This window comes from Mauremys mutica, chromosome 20, assembly GCF_020497125.1.
Source record: "Mauremys mutica isolate MM-2020 ecotype Southern chromosome 20, ASM2049712v1, whole genome shotgun sequence".
NCBI lineage: Eukaryota > Metazoa > Chordata > Testudines > Geoemydidae > Mauremys > Mauremys mutica.
The window spans coordinates 25,353,500-25,372,084 of record NC_059091.1 but is presented as its reverse complement, the minus strand read 5'-3'; the positions used below and the strand labels follow the sequence as shown (position 1 = coordinate 25,372,084).

At 56.4% G+C, this 18,585-nt stretch overlaps 1 protein-coding gene and 1 long non-coding RNA gene across 7 annotated transcripts in view; one reads left to right on the top strand and one right to left on the bottom strand.

The window, feature by feature from the left end:
* LOC123353879 (MHC class II regulatory factor RFX1-like) overlaps positions 1 to 18,585 on the bottom strand; it is a 46,584-nt gene that overhangs the window by 385 nt on the left and 27,614 nt on the right. For 3 of the 6 annotated variants that reach the window (XM_044995323.1, XM_044995325.1, XM_044995327.1), the window contains 14 exons: positions 16,901 to 17,257; positions 15,311 to 15,405; positions 13,692 to 14,004; positions 10,761 to 10,942; positions 10,087 to 10,206; positions 9,678 to 9,793; positions 8,838 to 8,956; positions 6,784 to 6,893; positions 5,734 to 5,885; positions 5,105 to 5,202; positions 4,681 to 4,830; positions 3,476 to 3,684; positions 3,231 to 3,384; positions 240 to 285 (listed from right to left, as the gene is read on the bottom strand). In XM_044995323.1, coding sequence (XP_044851258.1) covers positions 240 to 285; positions 3,231 to 3,384; positions 3,476 to 3,684; positions 4,681 to 4,830; positions 5,105 to 5,202; positions 5,734 to 5,885; positions 6,784 to 6,893; positions 8,838 to 8,956; positions 9,678 to 9,793; positions 10,087 to 10,206; positions 10,761 to 10,942; positions 13,692 to 14,004; positions 15,311 to 15,405; positions 16,901 to 17,257 — 2,221 coding nt within the window. Of the gene's footprint in view, positions 1 to 239; positions 286 to 3,230; positions 3,385 to 3,475; positions 3,685 to 4,680; positions 4,831 to 5,104; positions 5,203 to 5,733; positions 5,886 to 6,783; positions 6,894 to 8,837; positions 8,957 to 9,677; positions 9,794 to 10,086; positions 10,207 to 10,760; positions 10,943 to 13,691; positions 14,005 to 15,310; positions 15,406 to 16,900; positions 17,258 to 18,418; positions 18,527 to 18,585 lie in introns of those variants that run through there. The other 3 variants (XM_044995329.1, XM_044995324.1, XM_044995328.1) reach the window with 3 other exon arrangements.
* LOC123353887 lies at positions 25 to 13,850 on the top strand. Its single transcript, XR_006574585.1, has 3 exons — positions 25 to 227; positions 13,211 to 13,287; positions 13,771 to 13,850. It is a non-coding gene; the product is annotated as an uncharacterized LOC123353887 (long non-coding RNA).

Below are 18,585 nucleotides of genomic sequence, written 5' to 3'. Positions count from 1 at the left end.
GTCCTGACCAATCAGGATGGTCCCTTCTTTAACTATTCCATTGTCCCATGGGTGCGGCCTGCACAGATTAGCTGATGGGGGGCTTGGGGCCCACGTCTCCCCTGAACCCCTTTGCGGCCCGACTGGAGGGGACTTGATATGGGGGAGCTACTGGACCGAGCGAGCTGGACCCCCGGGAACTGTGGCGCTTGGCAAAGGCGATGGCCCCATTCGGAGAGACGTGGCAGGTGGGCAGTTACCTTTGTCTGCGTCCAGAGAATTCAAGGAGCTCGTCAGGTTGGCAAACTGGAAAGACAAACGAGGATGAGTGCTCAGAGCCCCAGCCCCGCAGCCCCCCCCCGTCTCCCCACCGCGGAGGCAGGACGATAGCAGGTGGGTTGGGGAGACCAGCATCCGCTCCCCCTCTTCCCCATCGCAATGGGCACCTCCACCTTCCCCTCTGGCAAGGGGGCGGCAGGACTTCAGAGAAACACATTTCCTGTATGGGATCGTCTAGTCCAGGGCACCAGCCCTCCCCCCTGCACTGGGTCGGCCCATCTCGGCGGGTAACCCCACCTCCCCCCTGCACTGGGTTGGCCCATCTCGGCAGGTAACCCCACCTCCCCCCTGCACTGGGTCGGCCCATCTCGGCAGGTAACCCCACCTCCCCCCTGCACTGGGTCGGCCCATCTCGGCAGGTAACCCCGCCTCCCCGCCGCACTGGGTCGGCCCATCTCAGCTGGTAACCCCGCCTCCCCGCCGCACTGGGTCGGCCCATCTCGGCAGGTAACCCCGCCTCCCCGCTGCACTGGGTCGGCCCATCTCGGCGGGTAACCCCGCCTCCCCGCTGCACTGGGTCAGCCCATCTCAGCTGGTAACCCCGCCTCCCCGCCGCACTGGGTGGGCCCATCTCGGCAGGTAACCCCGCCTCCCCGCTGCACTGGGTCGGCCCATCTCGGCGGGTAACCCCGCCTCCCCGCTGCACTGGGTCGGCCCATCTCGGCGAGTAACCCCGCCTCCCCGCCGCACTGGGTCGGCCCATCTCAGCTGGTAACCCCGCCTCCCCGCCGCACTGGGTCAGCCCATCTCGGCGGGTAACCCCGCCTCCCCGCCGCACTGGGTCGGCCCATCTCAGCTGGTAACCCCGCATCCCCGCCGCACTGGGTCGGCCCATCTCGGCGGGTAACCCCACCTCCCCCCTGCACTGGGTCAGCCCATCTCGGCAGGTAACCCCACCTCCCCCCTGCACTGGGTCGGCCCATCTCGGCAGGTAACCCCACCTCCCCCCTGCACTGGGTCGGCCCATCTCAGCAGGTAACCCCACCTCCCCCCTGCACTGGGTCGGCCCATCTCGGCAGGTAACCCCACCTCCCCCCTGCACTGGGTCGGCCCATCTCGGCAGGTAACCCCGCCTCCCCGCCGCACTGGGTCGGCCCATCTCGGCAGGTAACCCCACCTCCCCGCCGCACTGGGTCGGCCCATCTCGGCAGGTAATCCCGCCTCCCCGCCGCACTGGGTCGGCCCATCTCGGCAGGTAACCCCACCTCCCCGCTGCACTGGGTCGGCCCATCTCGGCAGGTAATCCCGCCTCCCCGCTGCACTGGGTCGGCCCATCTCGGCGGGTAACCCCGCCTCCCCGCCGCACTGGGTCAGCCCATCTCGGCGGGTAACCCCGCCTCCCCGCCGCACTGGGTCGGCCCATCTCAGCTGGTAACCCCGCCTCCCCGCCGCACTGGGTCAGCCCATCTCGGCGGGTAACCCCACCTCCCCCCTGCACTGGGTCAGCCCATCTCGGCAGGTAACCCCACCTCCCCCCTGCACTGGGTCGGCCCATCTCGGCAGGTAACCCCGCCTCCCCCCTGCACTGGGTCGGCCCATCTCGGCAGGTAACCTCGCCTCCCCGCCGCACTGGGTCGGCCCATCTCAGCTGGTAACCCCGCCTCCCCGCCACACTGGGTCGGCCCATCTCGGCAGGTAACCCCACCTCCCCCCTGCACTGGGTCGGCCCATCTCGGCAGGTAACCCCACCTCCCCGCTGCACTGGGTCGGCCCATCTCGGCAGGTAACCCCGCCTCCCCGCTGCACTAGGTCGGCCCATCTCGGTGGGTAACCCCGCCTCCCCGCTGCACTGGGTCAGCCCATCTCGGCGGGTAACCCCGCCTCCCCGCCGCACTGGGTCGGCCCATCTCAGCTGGTAACCCCGCCTCCCCGCCGCACTGGGTCGGCCCATCTCAGCTGGTAACCCCGCCTCCCCGCCGCACTGGGTCAGCCCATCTTGGCGGGTAACCCCGCCTCCCCGCGTCGGCCCATCTCAGCTGGTAACCCCGCCTCCCCGCCGCACTGGGTCAGCCCATCTCGGCGGGTAACCCCACCTCCCCCCTGCAATGGGTCGGCCCATCTCGGCTGGTAACCCCACCTCCCCCCTGCAATGGGTCGGCCCATCTCGGCGGGTAACCCCACCTCCCCCCTGCACTGGGTCGGCCCATCTCGGCGGGTAACCCCGCCTCCCCGCTGCACTGGATCAGCCCATCTAGGCTGGTAACCCCACCTCCCCGGATCGGAGCAAGGGCCCATCTCAGCTGGTAACCCCACCTCCCCGCTGCACTGGATCAGCCCATCTCAGCGGGTAACCCCGCCTCCCCGCTGCACTGGATTGGCCCACCTTGGCTGGTAACCCCGCCTCCCCGCTGCACTGGATCAGCTCATCTCCGCGGGTGACCCCGCCTCCCCGCTGCACTGGATTGGAGCAATGGCCCCTCTCAGCTGGTAACCCACCTCCCCACTACACTGGATCAGAGCAACGGCCCATTTCAACTGGTGTCCCCCTCTCAGCTGCACTTGGTTTGGCCCATCTAGTCCTTAGTGTCGAAAGGCAGGGTGATACGGGTGCCTCAGAGGAAGGCCCCCGCCACCCTACAGTGTAGCTGACCTAATGCTCTACAGGGGAGGGGGGCAAATTCCTTCCTGAGCCCAAATGTTTGCAGTCGCCTTAGCCCTCTCTGCACCTGCACTGCCAGCAGCGTTCCCAGCCAGGATGAAATTCTCCGGCCCTTTCTCATGTCGAGTTTGACCTGATCCGGCCTCATAAATCCTGGAGCAGGAACCCAGCACTGAGTCATGGCAGTTTCCCTTTTTTAAGCTGGTGCTACCCAGTGCCCCCGGGTTTTGGGGGGGGTTCTGCCTTGTCTGCTGGATTACAGAGCCCTCTGCTCTGAGATCTCCCTGTGAAGCTTTGACGGAGCAGCACCCACCTCTCCCATGACAGCGATGGGGGTCTCTCCCTTGGCCTGGGCCACTCGGTGCTCTATCAGGTAGTACATGTACTCGTCGTAGAGGAGCCGGATGAGATGGAAGGAGCCGAAGCTGGCGGCGCTCCTCAGGGTCAGATCCCGGATTACCATGGAGCTGTGGAAAGAGAGCCCGGCTCTGGGATTACCCCTCCCGCTGGGTCAGTCATCCAGTCCCAGACTGGGAACGGGGGAGGGCAGGAACGTACCTGTAGAAGGACCACTTGAGGAGGAAAAGCTTGGCGGCCTTGGGGAAGCTGGAGCTGCCCTGGTGGGGCTTGAGGACCTGGGTGACCACCCCGTCCAGCCACACCGCCCACTGTTCCAGGGAGTTCTGCTGCTGCAGGGTCAGCTTGAAATCCTGCTCCAGGCGCTGCACCACGCGGTCCTCACAGCGGCATACCCATGAGGCCTGCTCCTGTGGGCGGGGGAACGACAGAGACACCGGCACCTTCAGAGAGGGGAGCAACATGGCCGAGGGACCGGGCTGGCCACTGGAGGAGTCACATCCCGTGAGCTCAGCCCCATCCACACTGTGACCCCCGAGGGGCCAGCTCCATTTGCCTGGAATGCGGGGAGTTCGGAGTCCCCAGCAATGTTCCACTTGCCAATGGGCAGAACCCTCAGGAGCTGGGGGGGACTGGAAGAGGGACACTTGGAGTCCCTGCCTCAGCTTAGCAGACCCAATGGGATGGTGGCACACAGGGAGGGACAGAAGGAGCCCCTGGGGCGTGCGATGAGCCAGCCTCTGTCGGGGGTGCCCTGGGCACCTGAGGCCCCCCCCACACCAATGGGAATGGCTGGCACATGGCACCTCTAACCAGCACCCCGGAGGTGTCTCAAATTAAGCATCCAGCAGCAGAGGCAGCTTTAGAGAATTTGAGTCTAGATCATTAGGATTCACAACCTGCTGCTTAGGCAGCGAAGCGTCTTTATCCGCATTTTCCAGAGGGCGCAGAGAGGTGACAGGCCCAGGGCCCTGGGATGGAGCTGGGCCTAGAATTCAGAGGACCTAAACCCCAGTCCCCCCTGCTCTAACCACTAGACCGTGTTTCCCCCGTTACCACGGCATTGGGATAAGAGGCTGGTGCCAAAGGGTTCTGGAGACAGTGTGTTCTGGGTCGGTTGTTGTGTTACTGTTCAGTGGGTCACTCAGCAGGATTCCCGGCTTCATGGGCACAGAGAGTCTGGGCCAGTCTCCTGCGAATCACCTACCAGCTGTACCCACTGCAGAGGATGAGAGAAGCTGATGGCCCAGCTCACTTCACTCAGCTCCTTCTGAGCTACGCTGGCAGGTGGGTCGGCAGCTCTGACCCAGCCCAAGGGGTTCTGCCTGCACAGCGCTGGGGCAGACAGGCAAGCACCAAAAAATGGCTCATAGTGCAATTGGCCAGAGGAGGAGGGATTCTGTTACCTGGACGTTTGCAAAGTCTACCCGATTGAGGTCGCTCAGCATCTGGTTGATCTGGGCCGTATTCTGTAATACGGCCCGGGCGGCCTGGGCGAGGTGGTTCAGGGAGGTGTATCGCCGCAGAGTCTGGGCAAAGGCACTTGCTGCTGCCACCTGCGGAACAGACAGGGGTCAAACCCCCAGAGAGCAGGCAGGTTCCACGCACACGACCTAGCTACAGAACAGGCACTGAGAGCCAGAAATCACTGCCCAGCTCTGCCCAAGGGGCACAGAGCCACAGACCACGCTACAATGCAGTCCAAGGATCATAGAGACTAGAGACCAGAGCCTGGCACTGCCAGAGACCAGAGCCTGGCGCTGCTCAGGAGTCACACTGCCGAGATCTGGGTCCCAGGCCACTCCCCCCCACGCCCCTCCCGCATCTCACCTTCACTCGGACCATCTCTTCAGGAATATTCATCATTGCGTTGGTTAACCAGCTTTCCAAACTTTTTGCGAAATTTCGGATCGCTTGCGTCAAGGCACCTGGGATAGAGAGGGGCAGTGAGCCCCTCGCACAGCCACGGATTGGCCAGCTGCTCAGAACTAGGAGGAGGAGCCCATTCCCTGGCATGGCACTGGACTGATGGCTTCAAAATCTAACCCCAGGGGACAGCAGTTAGGCCTGGAGCACAAAACCTGACCAGGTGAGGCAGTGTGGCTTAGAGGATAAAGTATAGGCCTAGACCTAGGCCTCAGGAGACCTGGGTTCAATTCCTGGCTCTGCTACTGGCCTACGGTGACCTTGGACAAGTTGACACCCTGCGTTGTGCCTCAGTTTCCCCATCTGTTAAATGGCGCTAACGATACTGACGCCCTTTGTACAGTGCTTTGAGATCCCCAGCTGGGAAGATGCCCTACGTAGGAGGGGGCAGGATCGGCTGTGTTGTGGAGGTACCATCACAACTCTAGTGGGGTGACCCTGGGACCAGTGTCCAAGCCTACAGCCCTGTGGAGTCAGCGCAAGGAGCCAGGCTAGGGTGCTCTAACACAGCCCTGTGGTGCTGCCGCACTTACTGGGAATGGGCCGGAGAACGTCGGGGATGAGGATCTCCACCAGCCCCTGGTACAGCATGTTGTCACAGTCCTTTGTCCATTTCAGGACAGGTTCGTATTTGGACAGTATCACCAGGCAGTTCTTTGGGAGACGCTTCTCTGCTTCATCGTGACTAGACAGACACGTTTGCCCCAGTTAGTGCATATAAGAGCCAGCCACATATCAGTTCACTACAGCCGAGGCCCCATGTGCTTCATACCGCGCTAGAACTAGGTCTTACAGTCAGGCCTTCTAGGCTGCACAGCAGTCTAGAAACTCTATGGAGCAGCTCTGTTGGCCTAGTGATTCGAGCACTGGACTGGGATCCAGGCATCCCGGGTTCTATTCCTGGCTTTGCCATTGGCCTGCTAAATGCCCTTGGGCAAGTCACTGCCCCCTGTCCCTCAGTTTCCCCATAAGTAACGGGGGTGAATGATACCATCTTCCCTTGAAAAGAGCTTTGAGATCTACCAATGAAAGGCGCTACACACGAGCTAGGAATTATTCCGGACAAGGCTCGGCTGCACTCAGGGAAGCAGGAGCATTTAGCGGTTGGGAGTAGAGTGCTTGGGGAGGCAGTCTTGGGTTATGGAGAGGGTCTGACTGGCTTCTCCATCTCCTTTCCCAGCCCAGCATCTCTTGACTGCAATGAGCTGCCCCTGCCCTGCTATCTGCCACTGAAGTCCCCAGAACTAGCTCATCCGCATTAGCAGGCTGTTTTTGCCGAAATGCTCAGCAGGGAAGGAGTTAATGCGATGATGATAAACAGTCATCAGCTGTCTCCGGGGGTGCTGAATGGGGTGGTTCACACCTCCCAGGTACTAGCTGCAGACTCAGGCAGTCTTCCCCCAACCCCGCCACATACACCATTAAAGGGCTAGAAACCAACTTTTTCCTGAACTGAATCTTTAATTCTGCCAAGAGCGAGAGCCCCATTGCAGAGGGGCTGGGGCAGTGCCCCAGCAAGTGCCAGCTCGCTCCAGCCCCCGCTGCCATGGCAGGGAAGAGAGGCACGGCTCGCGGGTACTCACACTGCTATGGGGGTGGCTTCACTGGGCTGATTCAAGTTGTACCTCCAGAAGGTCTTCCACAAGGTCTCCACCAGAGTGAACTGCAGGTTTATCATCACGTCCACGATGGCCTGAAGAGAAGGAGCGGGAGCGGAGGGTCAGCGCTGATGTAGGTCATGGGTCAGTAGCTATAAGGTAAGTGACCCCTTGTCCCCAGTCTTCTGCCCTGGTCCTCCTAAGATGTTCTCTTCAGAGCACACCCCAGGAGGAGCAGCTGCACGGGGGGCCTGAGATGAAGAAGACCAGTGGGAACCTCACACTGAACTGGTCAATGGGGCATTCAGTGATCCATCTGTATTAACGCAGCCCTGGCCCTTTAAAATCCCCCCTGTGCTGCTGGACAGGAGCAGCTAAATTTGTACAGGAGCTCAGTGGAAGTCACCACGCAGGGCTGGAGGAATTTTAAAGGGGCAGAACGGTACCGGTACCTCCCTGAAGGAGGAGAGTCATGGGGTGGCCTGTGACAGATCAGCTCACCTTCCCAGATGGGAGAATGATTTTGGTCATGTGACCAGAAGATCATGTGATTAACTCAGGCCAGACCCAGGGATGTAAGGTCTGAGGGAGATCTTACAACTCCAGCTAGGCAGAAGATTCAATGGATTCTGAGACCTAAAGGGACCACTGTGATCATCGGGTCTGACCACCGGCGTAACTCAGGCCAGAGAACTTCCCTGAAGAAAATTCCCAGAGCAGATCTGTTAGATAAACATCCCCGCTTGCTTTAAAACTTGTCAGCAACAGAGAATTCACCACAGCCCTGGGTAAGTCGTTCCAACGGTTAAGTGTGCACCTTATTCCCACTCTACATTTGTCTAGCGTCAACCTTCAGCCATTGGATCGTGTTAGACCTTGGGCTGCTAGACTGATGAGCCCTCTATAATCCAACCTCTGTTCCCCAGGGAAGTACTCACAGACTGTCTCTTTGTTAAGCTAAACAGACTAAGCTTCTTGAGAAGCTGGGGAAGCTGCAGCTTGTCTGAGGAAACAGCTGCAGGTGAGTGTGACAGGGAACAAGACTGGTTCCTGCAGGGAATGAAGGGACTGTTTGACCAGAACACAGCTCTGGGAAGGAGAGGGGGTGGAGGACGACGCCTCACTCTGATCTGGGGTTGGGCCTGGAAGACCAATGTCTGTATAGCCTAAATAAACTGGATTCTGCACCACAAGGGGAATGTTTTAAAAGGACATGGACTGGGTGAGCTATTCAGGGGTCCAGGAAGGGAAACTGAGGCAAGGTGGTGCAGAAGCACTGATGAAAGCAAAAAAAAAGGTCTAAATTTTTAGTGGAAAATTTAGATTTTTTTTTCCCACATGAAAATTAAAATATTTTGACCCAAAACCTAGAAGTTTTGATATGGAAATGCTGCTGAAGGGCCTTGTGGGAGCTGTAGTTCAGTACCTTCACGTTCCTGTTGTCCTCTATAGGCTGGGCTCTTGTGTCGGGCTACATCTCCCATGATGTATTACAGACTCACCTTTGGGAGGAGGTGGTGCACCATGGGAAATATTGGCGAGTCCAGCCCATAGAGGAGAACAGTTGCCGTATGTCCCTTATGAGCCAGGCTCCCCAACTAAACTACATGTCCCATGATGCACCATGCCCAGGGAAACTCAATAGGCACCATCTCTCTGGAAAGGAGAAACAAGGTGCATCATGGGAAATGTAGTACAACATGGTAGCACACCCCACAGAGGACAATGAGAACATGTGGTAACTGAACTACAACTCCCATGAGGCACTACAGTGGCATAGCCAAATTTAAAAAAGATTGGGTTTTCTGGGTGCTTAGTTTTCTACACAAGGTTGACACTCCCCCTCCAATTTTCCATTGAAAAACAAGTTTGATGGACAAATTTCATCCAGTCCTACATACAGGCCACCCAGTGGGATCAAGGTCTGTCCCTACCAGCCTGTGCTGGATTTAAACCAGTCGCCATGAGGCGAGAAGGTCCATGTCCTGTTGCCAGGGCTCCCCAGGGGAGATTGCCCCATTCTGCAGGTGGTCCCATACCTCACAATGCTCTCGGTAGAGCAGCTGGAAGGCCTTCACATCCTCTGCCCCAATGCCGTCAGGCAGAGGTTTCCCTTGTAGGTCTATTTCAGAGAACTCGGAGAGGGTCCGTGACGCATCTATGGGGAGGAAGATGAAATCAAGCCAACGTGAGGAGAGAACAACAACGTGACTGCCTGTGAGGGCCTGAGGGCCTTACTAAGCTTAACATCCATTGGTTTCAATGGGTCTTTGCCTAGGCACAGCCACCAGGGTTTAGCTCAGTATCTCCAGCTTTCCTGGGCTGAGGGAGAAGTTTGGACTTCGTGGCCCATCCAGTCCCTGGCCTCTTTGCTGACATTACCAACCACACGTCAATCAGTGAAAGCAGCGGTGGTGACGTCTGTGATGGAGACACAAATGAATGGGCTGAGACCCACAAGCACATTTCATGCACTCACCGGGTAGCAATGATTTGACCACTACTGGCCGGTCCTGGATTTGATCTGGCAAGCTAGAGGCGAAAGGCCCCTTTGCTGTTCCTCATGCCCTGGATCTCTGTGTTCCCCTCAGTCCCCTGGGTTGAAATTTAGGACGTGAACAGAACTGATCTCTCAGTCATGAGGGTGCGCTGGTAAGTGCCCCGCTGGCAATGTAGTGGATCTATTGTGAGGACCCCACCGAGTCTGATACAACTGTATCATGAGCATCAACTTCTAAGCCCTGACCGTTCCCACCTCCCTCCCCCACACAAAGAGCGGGATAGGAAACTGCGCTCTCTTCCCTTCCATCGACCGAATCAATTCCTGTCCCGGCCTCAAGGTGCCAGGCTTCTAAACGTGCTCTACCGCCAGTTCTTACCCAGGAACTGCTGATACTGCTGCACTTGAGCACTGATGTCAGACAGCCCGGAGCCCGGCTGCTGGCCCACCGCCGCCCCGTTGGTCATCCCCTCCATCTTCTGAATGGGCTTGAGTCTGAAAGGCAGAGGAGCCAGAGGTCAGGAGCTGACAGAGCTGCAGGCCTGCGAACCAGGCCGGGAAATGTGGCGCCTGGGAGGGTCGTTGTATGAGTGGTTGCGCCTTGAGGTCACATGGGCGTGGAAGGGTGTCGCAGGGGATTTCCCATCCAGGCACTTCAGACAAGAGCAGTCACCCTCTGTGTCTGTAGTCACCAGTGACTGATGGTGGATCCAGACGGGATTGCTCCGGCTGGGTGCGCAGGAGCATACGTGGGTACCCAGGCGGCTCTACGCCGCGCTGCCTCCTACCTTTGCTTCTGGGAGAAGGGCTGCTGCCTCATGGCCAGGTGCTGCTGATCCTCCATCAGGCGCAGCAGTGGTGAGTTGGCTTTGATGCGGAGGCCGTAGTAGTGGTACTTGGAGTTCCCTCTGAAAGGAAATCAGGATAGATAAGAGCTCCGGGGAAACACAAACCCACCGTCAAGTGTCTGGTATAAAGGAGGAAACATTCTGCATCAAATCCTTGGGCCAGATTCTGCTTTCCCTTACCCCAGCCCAATCCCATCAACTCCAGGGGAGTTTACTCTGGATTCATGCCAGCATTGCAGAGATCAGAATCCGGCCCTTCAGCTCTGCGTGGGATGCCAGGAGAACGGGAATCAGGCGTCTGTGTTTCCAGTTCACATGCAAAGCAGTTTTCTGCAATTCTTAGCAGGTAGAGGAGCCCCGCTGGGGCTGGTGGCAGCGCACCCGCAGAAAATGGGGAACAAAGCAGCAGCCCCATACTAGGGGCCGGCATAGACCTTCATCATGATGGGCCTAATCCTGTGTTTTTGCTGAGCACCCTCTGTTTGCCCATATCTCAGTGGGTGAGGAGGCAACCAGCACCTTGCAGGTATGGAGCCTGAAGTTCCCGGTGAATGCTACCCAGGGCACGGTGGATTGTAAAGGGTTAATACCCCAACCACTGGAGATGCCTTTACCGTGTGCCAAGCCTGCGGGTGCGGAGTCCCATGAACACGGATCGGATCAGCTTGCCGAAAGACGCTGCGTTTACTGGCTCCAGTTTCTGCTCCTGGCAGTGCAGCAGGTAATGGCAGTAGAGGGTGCTGCGCGGCAGGCTCACGCCCTCGGCCGTCTCGTAGTTATCCAGCAGCCACTGGACCTTCAAAGAAACCCAGCAGCGGTGAGAGGGCTTCTACGGGGCCAGTGACTGTGTCCACCAGACCCCCGCTGGCACAGACCTCACCCCTTACATCTCCCACACTGACCCCGCCGTTTCCTTCACTGCCCCAATACAGGTCACCGTCACCCTCGTCAGCATTCCCAGTGTCGGCCCAGTTTTCAGCCACTGGCACTCCCTAGGCCAGTCCTTGTGGGCTCGAGCTGAACATCAATGGTGCCTACACGTGGATTTAAGTCAAATGTATTATTAAAGCAGCCCCTCCCCCTGCCTGGGGGCTGTGTTCTGCACATACCCGCTACCAGGAGACATTCCACTGTCTTAAAACAGAGTCATGAGCATTATGCCTGGTAGTCAGTGTTTGTAGGACTGGGTCCTAACAGGCCCCACCAGAGGAAGTGTGACCTAGTGGATAGAGTACTAGACTGGGACTCAGGAAACCAGGGTTCTGCCCTTTAGCTGGACATACACATTTGCCCCTGGCCTGCTGGGTGATCTTGGGCAAGTCCCAGCTGCTCTGTGCCTCAGTTTCCCCATCTGTAAAATGTGAATAATGATACTGACTTTCTTTTGTAAAGCGCCTTGAGTTCTACAGCGACCATTGCTAGATAAGAACTGGGTGTTAACTGTGGGAAGTATTATACACTTCTCCAGCCCTTTCCACCCAAGAATTCTAAAGTATTTTGCAGGCCCTAAGTTTTACAATCCAGCCCCCGGCTCCCGCACCTGTGACACAGGGTGCTGTTGTGGTCTCCATTTCCAGACTTGTCCAAAGTCACACACAGCATGTCGGGGCAGAGTTGGGACTAGAACCTCAGAGTCTTGACTCCCAAGGAGGCATCTTAATGACAAGACCATCCTCCAGCCCTGGAAGGGTTAACAGGGACCCTTTTTTGGCCCCCTTTGAAAGGATGCGTCTGAGGAAGTGGGTATTCACTCACGAAAGCTCATGCTCCAATATGTCTGTTAGTTTATAAGGTGCCACTGACTCTGTCGCTTTTTACAGATCCAGACTAACACGGCTCCCCCTCTGATATTTGAAAGGATTAAAACTGACATGATGAATATCAATAGTATTTTAAAAATCTAATTAACTTTTCCCTGTTTGCACTAGTTCAGGGTTCTGAACTGATATGGGCTTGGATAGTGAAGACAGACTAGTCAGTTTCATAGTTGTTTCTAATCAGTTTCATTTTCTGGCTCTCCCATGCTAGCACAAGGCTGCAATATTTGAGCGGTAAATGCTGTGGTTTATTTGTTTTGTTGCTTTAAATGTTTCCACTGGATTTCTGCTGGTCTTGGGTTCGGTCAGAATTGATTCACACAAAGTATTCGTTGCCAGATTTAACACGACAGTGTCCAAATTAAAAGCCCAAATGTGAATGTCCTGTTAAGATGCGCAACTGATTGTAAATATTTGGTGTAATGGAAGCACAGTAACAACACAAGCCAAGTTCTGCTATAAGCTATACCACAGCAAATCCACTGGAGTCCGGAGTGCAGGATTTGACCCAGAACTATGTAAAGGAGACACTATGGGTTGGATTGTGTTAAACCAGTGTGAAGCCAGTGTGACCTCACTTTTATACCAAAGGACCTTCTCTGGATCCAAGATCCGCCTCCGCCTCGCTTTAAACACGCAAACAGGATTTTAAAAAAATCTAAGTGCTTTGATTCAATATATCAGATGCTCCAAATAGCTGAGGCGAGGCGCGTGTACAACCTGTCTTTCCCAGAGCTCTTATACTGGCAGATCTTTGGGCAGGGGCCATCTTTTTGTTCTGGTTTCGTCCAGTGCCCGACACAATGAGATCCTGGACCCCGACTGGGGCCCCTATATGCTACCGTAATATACCTAGTAAATAGTAATGATAGCTCTCAAACTCCAGAGCTGTCCCGGATGAACAATTGCCAGCCAGCAATAACCCTACCTACACTTTGCCCAGCAACAGCATGTCTCATTCGAAGATCTCAAAGCCACTTACAGACAGCAGTTCATTAAACTTCCCAATGCCTTGCCGGGCAAGTCAGCACCATTACACCTACCTTAAACGTTTAGCATTACTTGTTACCATAGTTATGCCAAAAGGCCTGAGCTCAACTTGGATCCTTGTTTTCAGTGTCTTGGGTAAGACTAAACTCTTCAGGGCAGGGACTCTCTTACCATCTAAACAGACTGTGGATGGGAGGGGAAACTGAGGCAGAACAGAGGTCTCCTGGTTCCCTTATCCACTGGATTTCCTTCCACAGGGGCAACAGAACCCAGGAGCCCTGACTCTAACCACTAGCCCATGCTCTCCCTCTGTCACAGCCCTCTAGGCGTACAGGTAAGTCCTGGTTTGGTTTTATGCTTTTCTGAACGTTTATTTTATAAAATCAGAATATTTAAAAAAAAAAATCTTTGCAAAACTGTGCCACGATGTAACTAAGCAGCCTCCCCCTCCCCCCACCTGTGGGGCAGGGCTGGGCGGTGGAGGCAAAGCCACTGGCAGAATGGAGTTCTGGGACCCAGCACAGCGCTAGTGAGCTGGGCAGAAAGAAAGGCCAGGGCCATTGTCTAGCCCATGCATGCTGACCCCCATTCCCACGTGGCCAGGCCCTGCCTCCCGATTCTTCCAGCCTGGTTCCGCATTTGCAAACAGCTGAGAGGGATGAACGTATTCCAAAGGGGGGTTTCCAGTTATGTGGCCTGAAAAAGAGAAGCAGCCCCACGGATGTCTTGGCGACTTACGGTTGCTGGAGAGGCACGTGTGGTGTGAGAGTAAGACTGACTGGAGCTTCCTAACATGTATCCTCCCTGAATCACATAGGTTCCCGTTCCGCCGCCACCACCTCCTCCTCCGCCGCCGCCGCCGCCTCCTCCGCTTGGATTGGCTATGATCTGCCCTCCGGAGACATACATAGGGACGGATCCAGTGCTGGCCACGGTCTGGGAGGTTGCAGGAGTGGTGACCTGCGCCGGGGTGGCTTGCGATTCATAATAATTAGCTCCTGTGTTCTGCGTATAGAGAGGGGTCTCTGTGTACGGGTAAGTGCTGGAACGTCTGAAACAAGAGGGAGGTTTAGCGGAGCTGTGGAGCAGGTGCCACTGGTGCTGTGCAAACAGACATTTCACATTTATATAGCCCCTTTCATCCGCCACTAGAATGCAGCCACCACTGGGGTGGAACACAGCACTTGATTAATACCACAACCGTCTACGCCAGGAAATGAAGAGAAATCTTATATCCAAAAAGTGCAGGGTGAATTTAGCGAGGCAGAACAGTTACCAGCCTGGAATTTGGCCGGGGTGATAGGGTGAATATGCCCAGGGCCTCAGCTCTTCATTTCACCAGAAAGATGATGATGATAATACATGGTTTCCATACATGGATCTCAAAGTGCTTTCCAAAGGAGGGCAGTATAGTTAACCCCATTTTACAGATGGGGAAACGGAGACACAGAACTCACCCTGCAAAGCAGTGGACAAGCGCTTGTCAGTGCCACGTTGACACCACTTCCTGCAGCACTCTAGCTGCCAAGTGTGCGTCTCTGATTCTCTCTCTCCACCCCACAGCTCCCAAGGAGCAGGACAAGATGAGGCGGTATAAGCCACCCCTCCTCCCGCTAGATCAGTGGGAGCAAGAGTGAGTGGAAAGAGGAGGGGGGAGCCTGTTGCCCAGAAGCAGGTGGCGGGAGGTAGGTGGTGACGGAGGTTCCTGGGTAGCTATGGGGAAGAGGAGGTGTATGTGTTGGGGGAAGTGAGTGATGGGGGGTGGGGGGCTGGGCCGTTGGAGTGGCTGGTGAAAGGAGAACGCCTGGCAGCTGGGGGGCAGAGGAATGCCGGTGACAGTTGGCTGAGTGTGGAGGGGGAACCAGAGTCAGTCGGCTGCCGGGAGAGAGACAGCTTGGAGCCAAGAATGGGCCCCTCAATTGTGTGCCCCCAGCTGCCGCCTCTTCCACTGTTTCTGGCTCAGATTCAGGGAATCAGCGTAAAGAAAAGCAGAGTTGCTGCCTGGCTGCTTTCAGGGGGCAGGACAAGTCATGGCAGGGCAATGCCTGCTGCCTGCCTACGGCCCCGCTGGGCACAGGAGAGCCCAGGTGGGCAGGCACAGCAATCGGGGGGCTGCAGGGCCTAGCTGTTCCTTGGAGGTCTCCCATCCGAGTCTGGCTCTGTGAGAGCTGAGAGAGCCGGAGCCTTGCCTGGAAAGAACAAAGCCGGGAGGCCGTTGCCCTTTAACTGCCCCTGCTGACATCTCGGGGGCCAGCTGAACAGCACTGAAAAGCCCCGGGAACAGGGGGCCGTGAACAGGGTGCTCGCCTCTCTCGCGCCATGAGCCGGGCTGCAGGGGCTTGGCGTGGGTCACTTACATGGTGCTCGCTGTGTAACTGGCGTCGCCCCCTTCCACGTACTGCACCTGGTTGGGATAGACATGCTGGACGGGCACCTGCTGCAGCTGCTGCACCTGAACAAAGCAGGGGAGAGAAATCCATAACAGCCCGAGTACGGTACGGCTGGCCCCCTGCCCGGCTCTCACATGCTTCCTCTGAGGGGCTCAAGGCCTCTGCACCCATTGAGCATCACAAGCCCATCAAAGGTGGGCCAGTATCACCCCCTCTTGCCCCCTGGGGAAACTGAGGCATAGAGGGGTGATGGTGATTAACTACTGACTTGGAGGGAAAATTACACTCAGACTGGAAGCTCTTTGGGGCAGGGACTGTCTCTTTTTTTGGTCTGTGTTTGTACACTGGGGGGCCTGGTCCATGACTGGGGCTCCAGGGCATTACCATAATACACCTAATAAATCCTGTACAGTGCTCCGAACAGCGGGGACCTGACCCTAGGTGCTATGATCATACGAATAATAAATACTAATGATTACACCGCGAGTCAGTGATCGAACCCAGGAATCCTGTCACCCGGGCCCCTGATCTAACCAATAGCCCTCACAGTGTCTCTAAAGGGCAATGAACTTTTCCTCCAGGAAGCTGGGGTTCCTGCTAGATAACGAGCTGTGTCAGCTGTTCCAAGCTCCTATTTTTGGAAGCTCCTGCTTGTATCTTGACACTGTTTCTCTCTCTCTCTCTCTCTCTCTCACACACACACACACACACACACACACACACACACACACACACACACGTTTCCAGCGACTCTGGACAATGCAGTCGCCTTACTTTATAAATCCTGTGAGGTTACTACTCGGGCTATTACAATTTCTGAAACTGTTCCAACCCCGTCCATCACCAAGGGATCGCCAGGCATTTTATACCCACCACTAAAGGGCCCCACCCTCTGGGATGGGGTGCAGCAGCTGTTTGACAGCTGCCTGGCAACACTGCATGACAGTTTACGGTAGGAAGCGAAAAGGAATCCTGCGTCCACCTGAAATTACAAGTAGGGTTTCAGGGAAGCAGAAGGTGAACTGCCCATCCTGGCATTGGGGTTAGTGAAATGGGACCTACAATGGCCAGAAGTAGCCCTGCCCGTAGGTTTCTGAAGGGAAGAGCTCAGCATTCTACCTCGCTCGTATTGTACAATGAAATCTGCTGCACTGAATGAGAATTGTTTGTGAACGGGAACGAATTGGTGCCTGTTCTCCCATGTCCCAGCCTTGTCTCTGTGGTCGGAATTCAGGCACCTTCCTCCCTCTCTCCCCCAAAACTCGGCTCCTGGGCTCCTATTTCACTCAAATCCGAGACACAAACCAAATATCTGCATTCAAGAGGTCCAAGAATTTCAGTGCCCGTGGCAGGGACTGGCCTAGGTGGGTAAGGAATGAAGGCAAAGCGGGGATCCCCGGTGCAATGCTACTGGCTTCAGCAGAAGGAAGTGGTCCGTGGTGTCCTAATGCAACGGGATGGGGATGCTGGGTGGTTCCAGCTCTGCTCTCTGGAAGGAGCAGGGAGGGCAGAGGCAACCATTCTTGGATCTCCCTGGGGAACCTCTCCAGGACCTACTTTAAGAGCTGTAGCTGCTGTCCCAAACACTAGCACCTGAGGGACTCTCTGAATCTTGACTCTCTGGTCGGGACTGGCGTGATGAGAGGAGAGGAACGGCAGCTGCTCAATCACCACCTTTTGCTGCGGGAGGAGGAGGTGCTGAGGAAGCATTCGGACCAGTTCCACCCACTGCTCCGAAGTGGATTCTAGCGAGTGGAGATAGTGGAGCCTGTGCTCTTGGCTGGCTAGACAGCAGCTGGCCAGCGGATGCGTCCCGCTGCTACACTCTAAGGAGAGAGGATGCTGCACTGCCTGCGGCTGCTGCTGCTGCTGCTCACTGTTCCTAGCCGGACCAGGGAACTCACTGCCTGCGCTCTAAACAATAAACAGAAACACTGAGGAAATCAGAGCTTGCATTGCGACCATGAGCTGTTCGACTGCTTCTCTCCTCCTGCTCAGAGTTAAACCCAGTCGCTACCTAATGCAGCACCTTACACCACAACAGTACTCTGCATTTACATGGCATCTTCCATCTGAGGACCTGACCGTGCTGAATAACAGCAGGTAAGGAGAATTATTCCCATTATACAGATGGGGAAAGAGAGGCACTGGAGGTGAAGTGACTTGGGGCTGTATTCTCAAAGGTATTGAGGCACCTAATTCCCATAGATTTCAGTGGAAGTTAGGAACCTAAATACCTGTGAGAATCAGGGCCTTGGTTAAATTGACCCAGTGAGTGATCTGGGAACAGAACCCAGGTGTCCCAACTCACAGTCCCCAGCTCTGACCCCAGGACCACACACTGATTACTTGGGGGAGGGTGGGGGCAGGAGGGAGATGCCCACAAGGTGGCTGCTAGCCAGAGAGGGCTTTGAGGAGCTTGCCCTCTTACCACCCTGTAGTTTGAGGACCAGACTGTTAACTTTTGCAGCACTGGCTCTGTGCCACGTTGCGAGCAGGTTCCCCCAGCAGGGGGGGCTACTGAGATCAGACCATGCTGGCAATACAGAGGCAGGAATCTAAGTCAAATTCCGGGAGCTGGATTTGGCCCTAGGGCATCTTAAAACCAACCGAGTGGCACCAGAGCCTGGGTGGGGGATTTCAGAGTTTGCAGAGATTCCTTTGTCCCAGCGCCAGGTCTAGGGGGTGGGGATAACCATGGGGGGGGAGGAGCGACGCTTTAGGGGATGGGAAGGGTAATGGGAACACAGGACCCGCCTGGGTCATCATGTCCAGCCCCCTGCTGTCACAGGCCACCCTGTCACCTCGTCCCATTCACACCCTGAGCAAACTCCATCTGCAGAGGAGTCAGGTTGTTGTGCCAGGAGGCTGCCCCAGACCCGCCCTCCCATGAGGGGCAGAAACCTGCCTCTCCTAGCCAGCCTCAATCTATTCCTGGCCAGTTTGTCCCCACTGGGCCTTACGCCAACGCTGTCCCTTCGCACCCTGCCTGGGTCTACCCCCCAAAACAAGTGCTGGGATGAAGGGAACCCAAGGAAAAGGTCACCCCCAAGCACAGGCTGGAAGCTCCCTTGCCAGAGAATGGAAAATGGCCGGGATGAACAGGGACCAGTGGGGCATGGCCTGCCAAGGGAATGGGTTGGACGGGACCTATCAGGTCTCTTCCCTCTCTGTAAGTGTGGCCAGCGAACAAGCAAGTGCGCTCAGTACTGGGGTAACTGGCTGAAATTCCATGGCCCGTG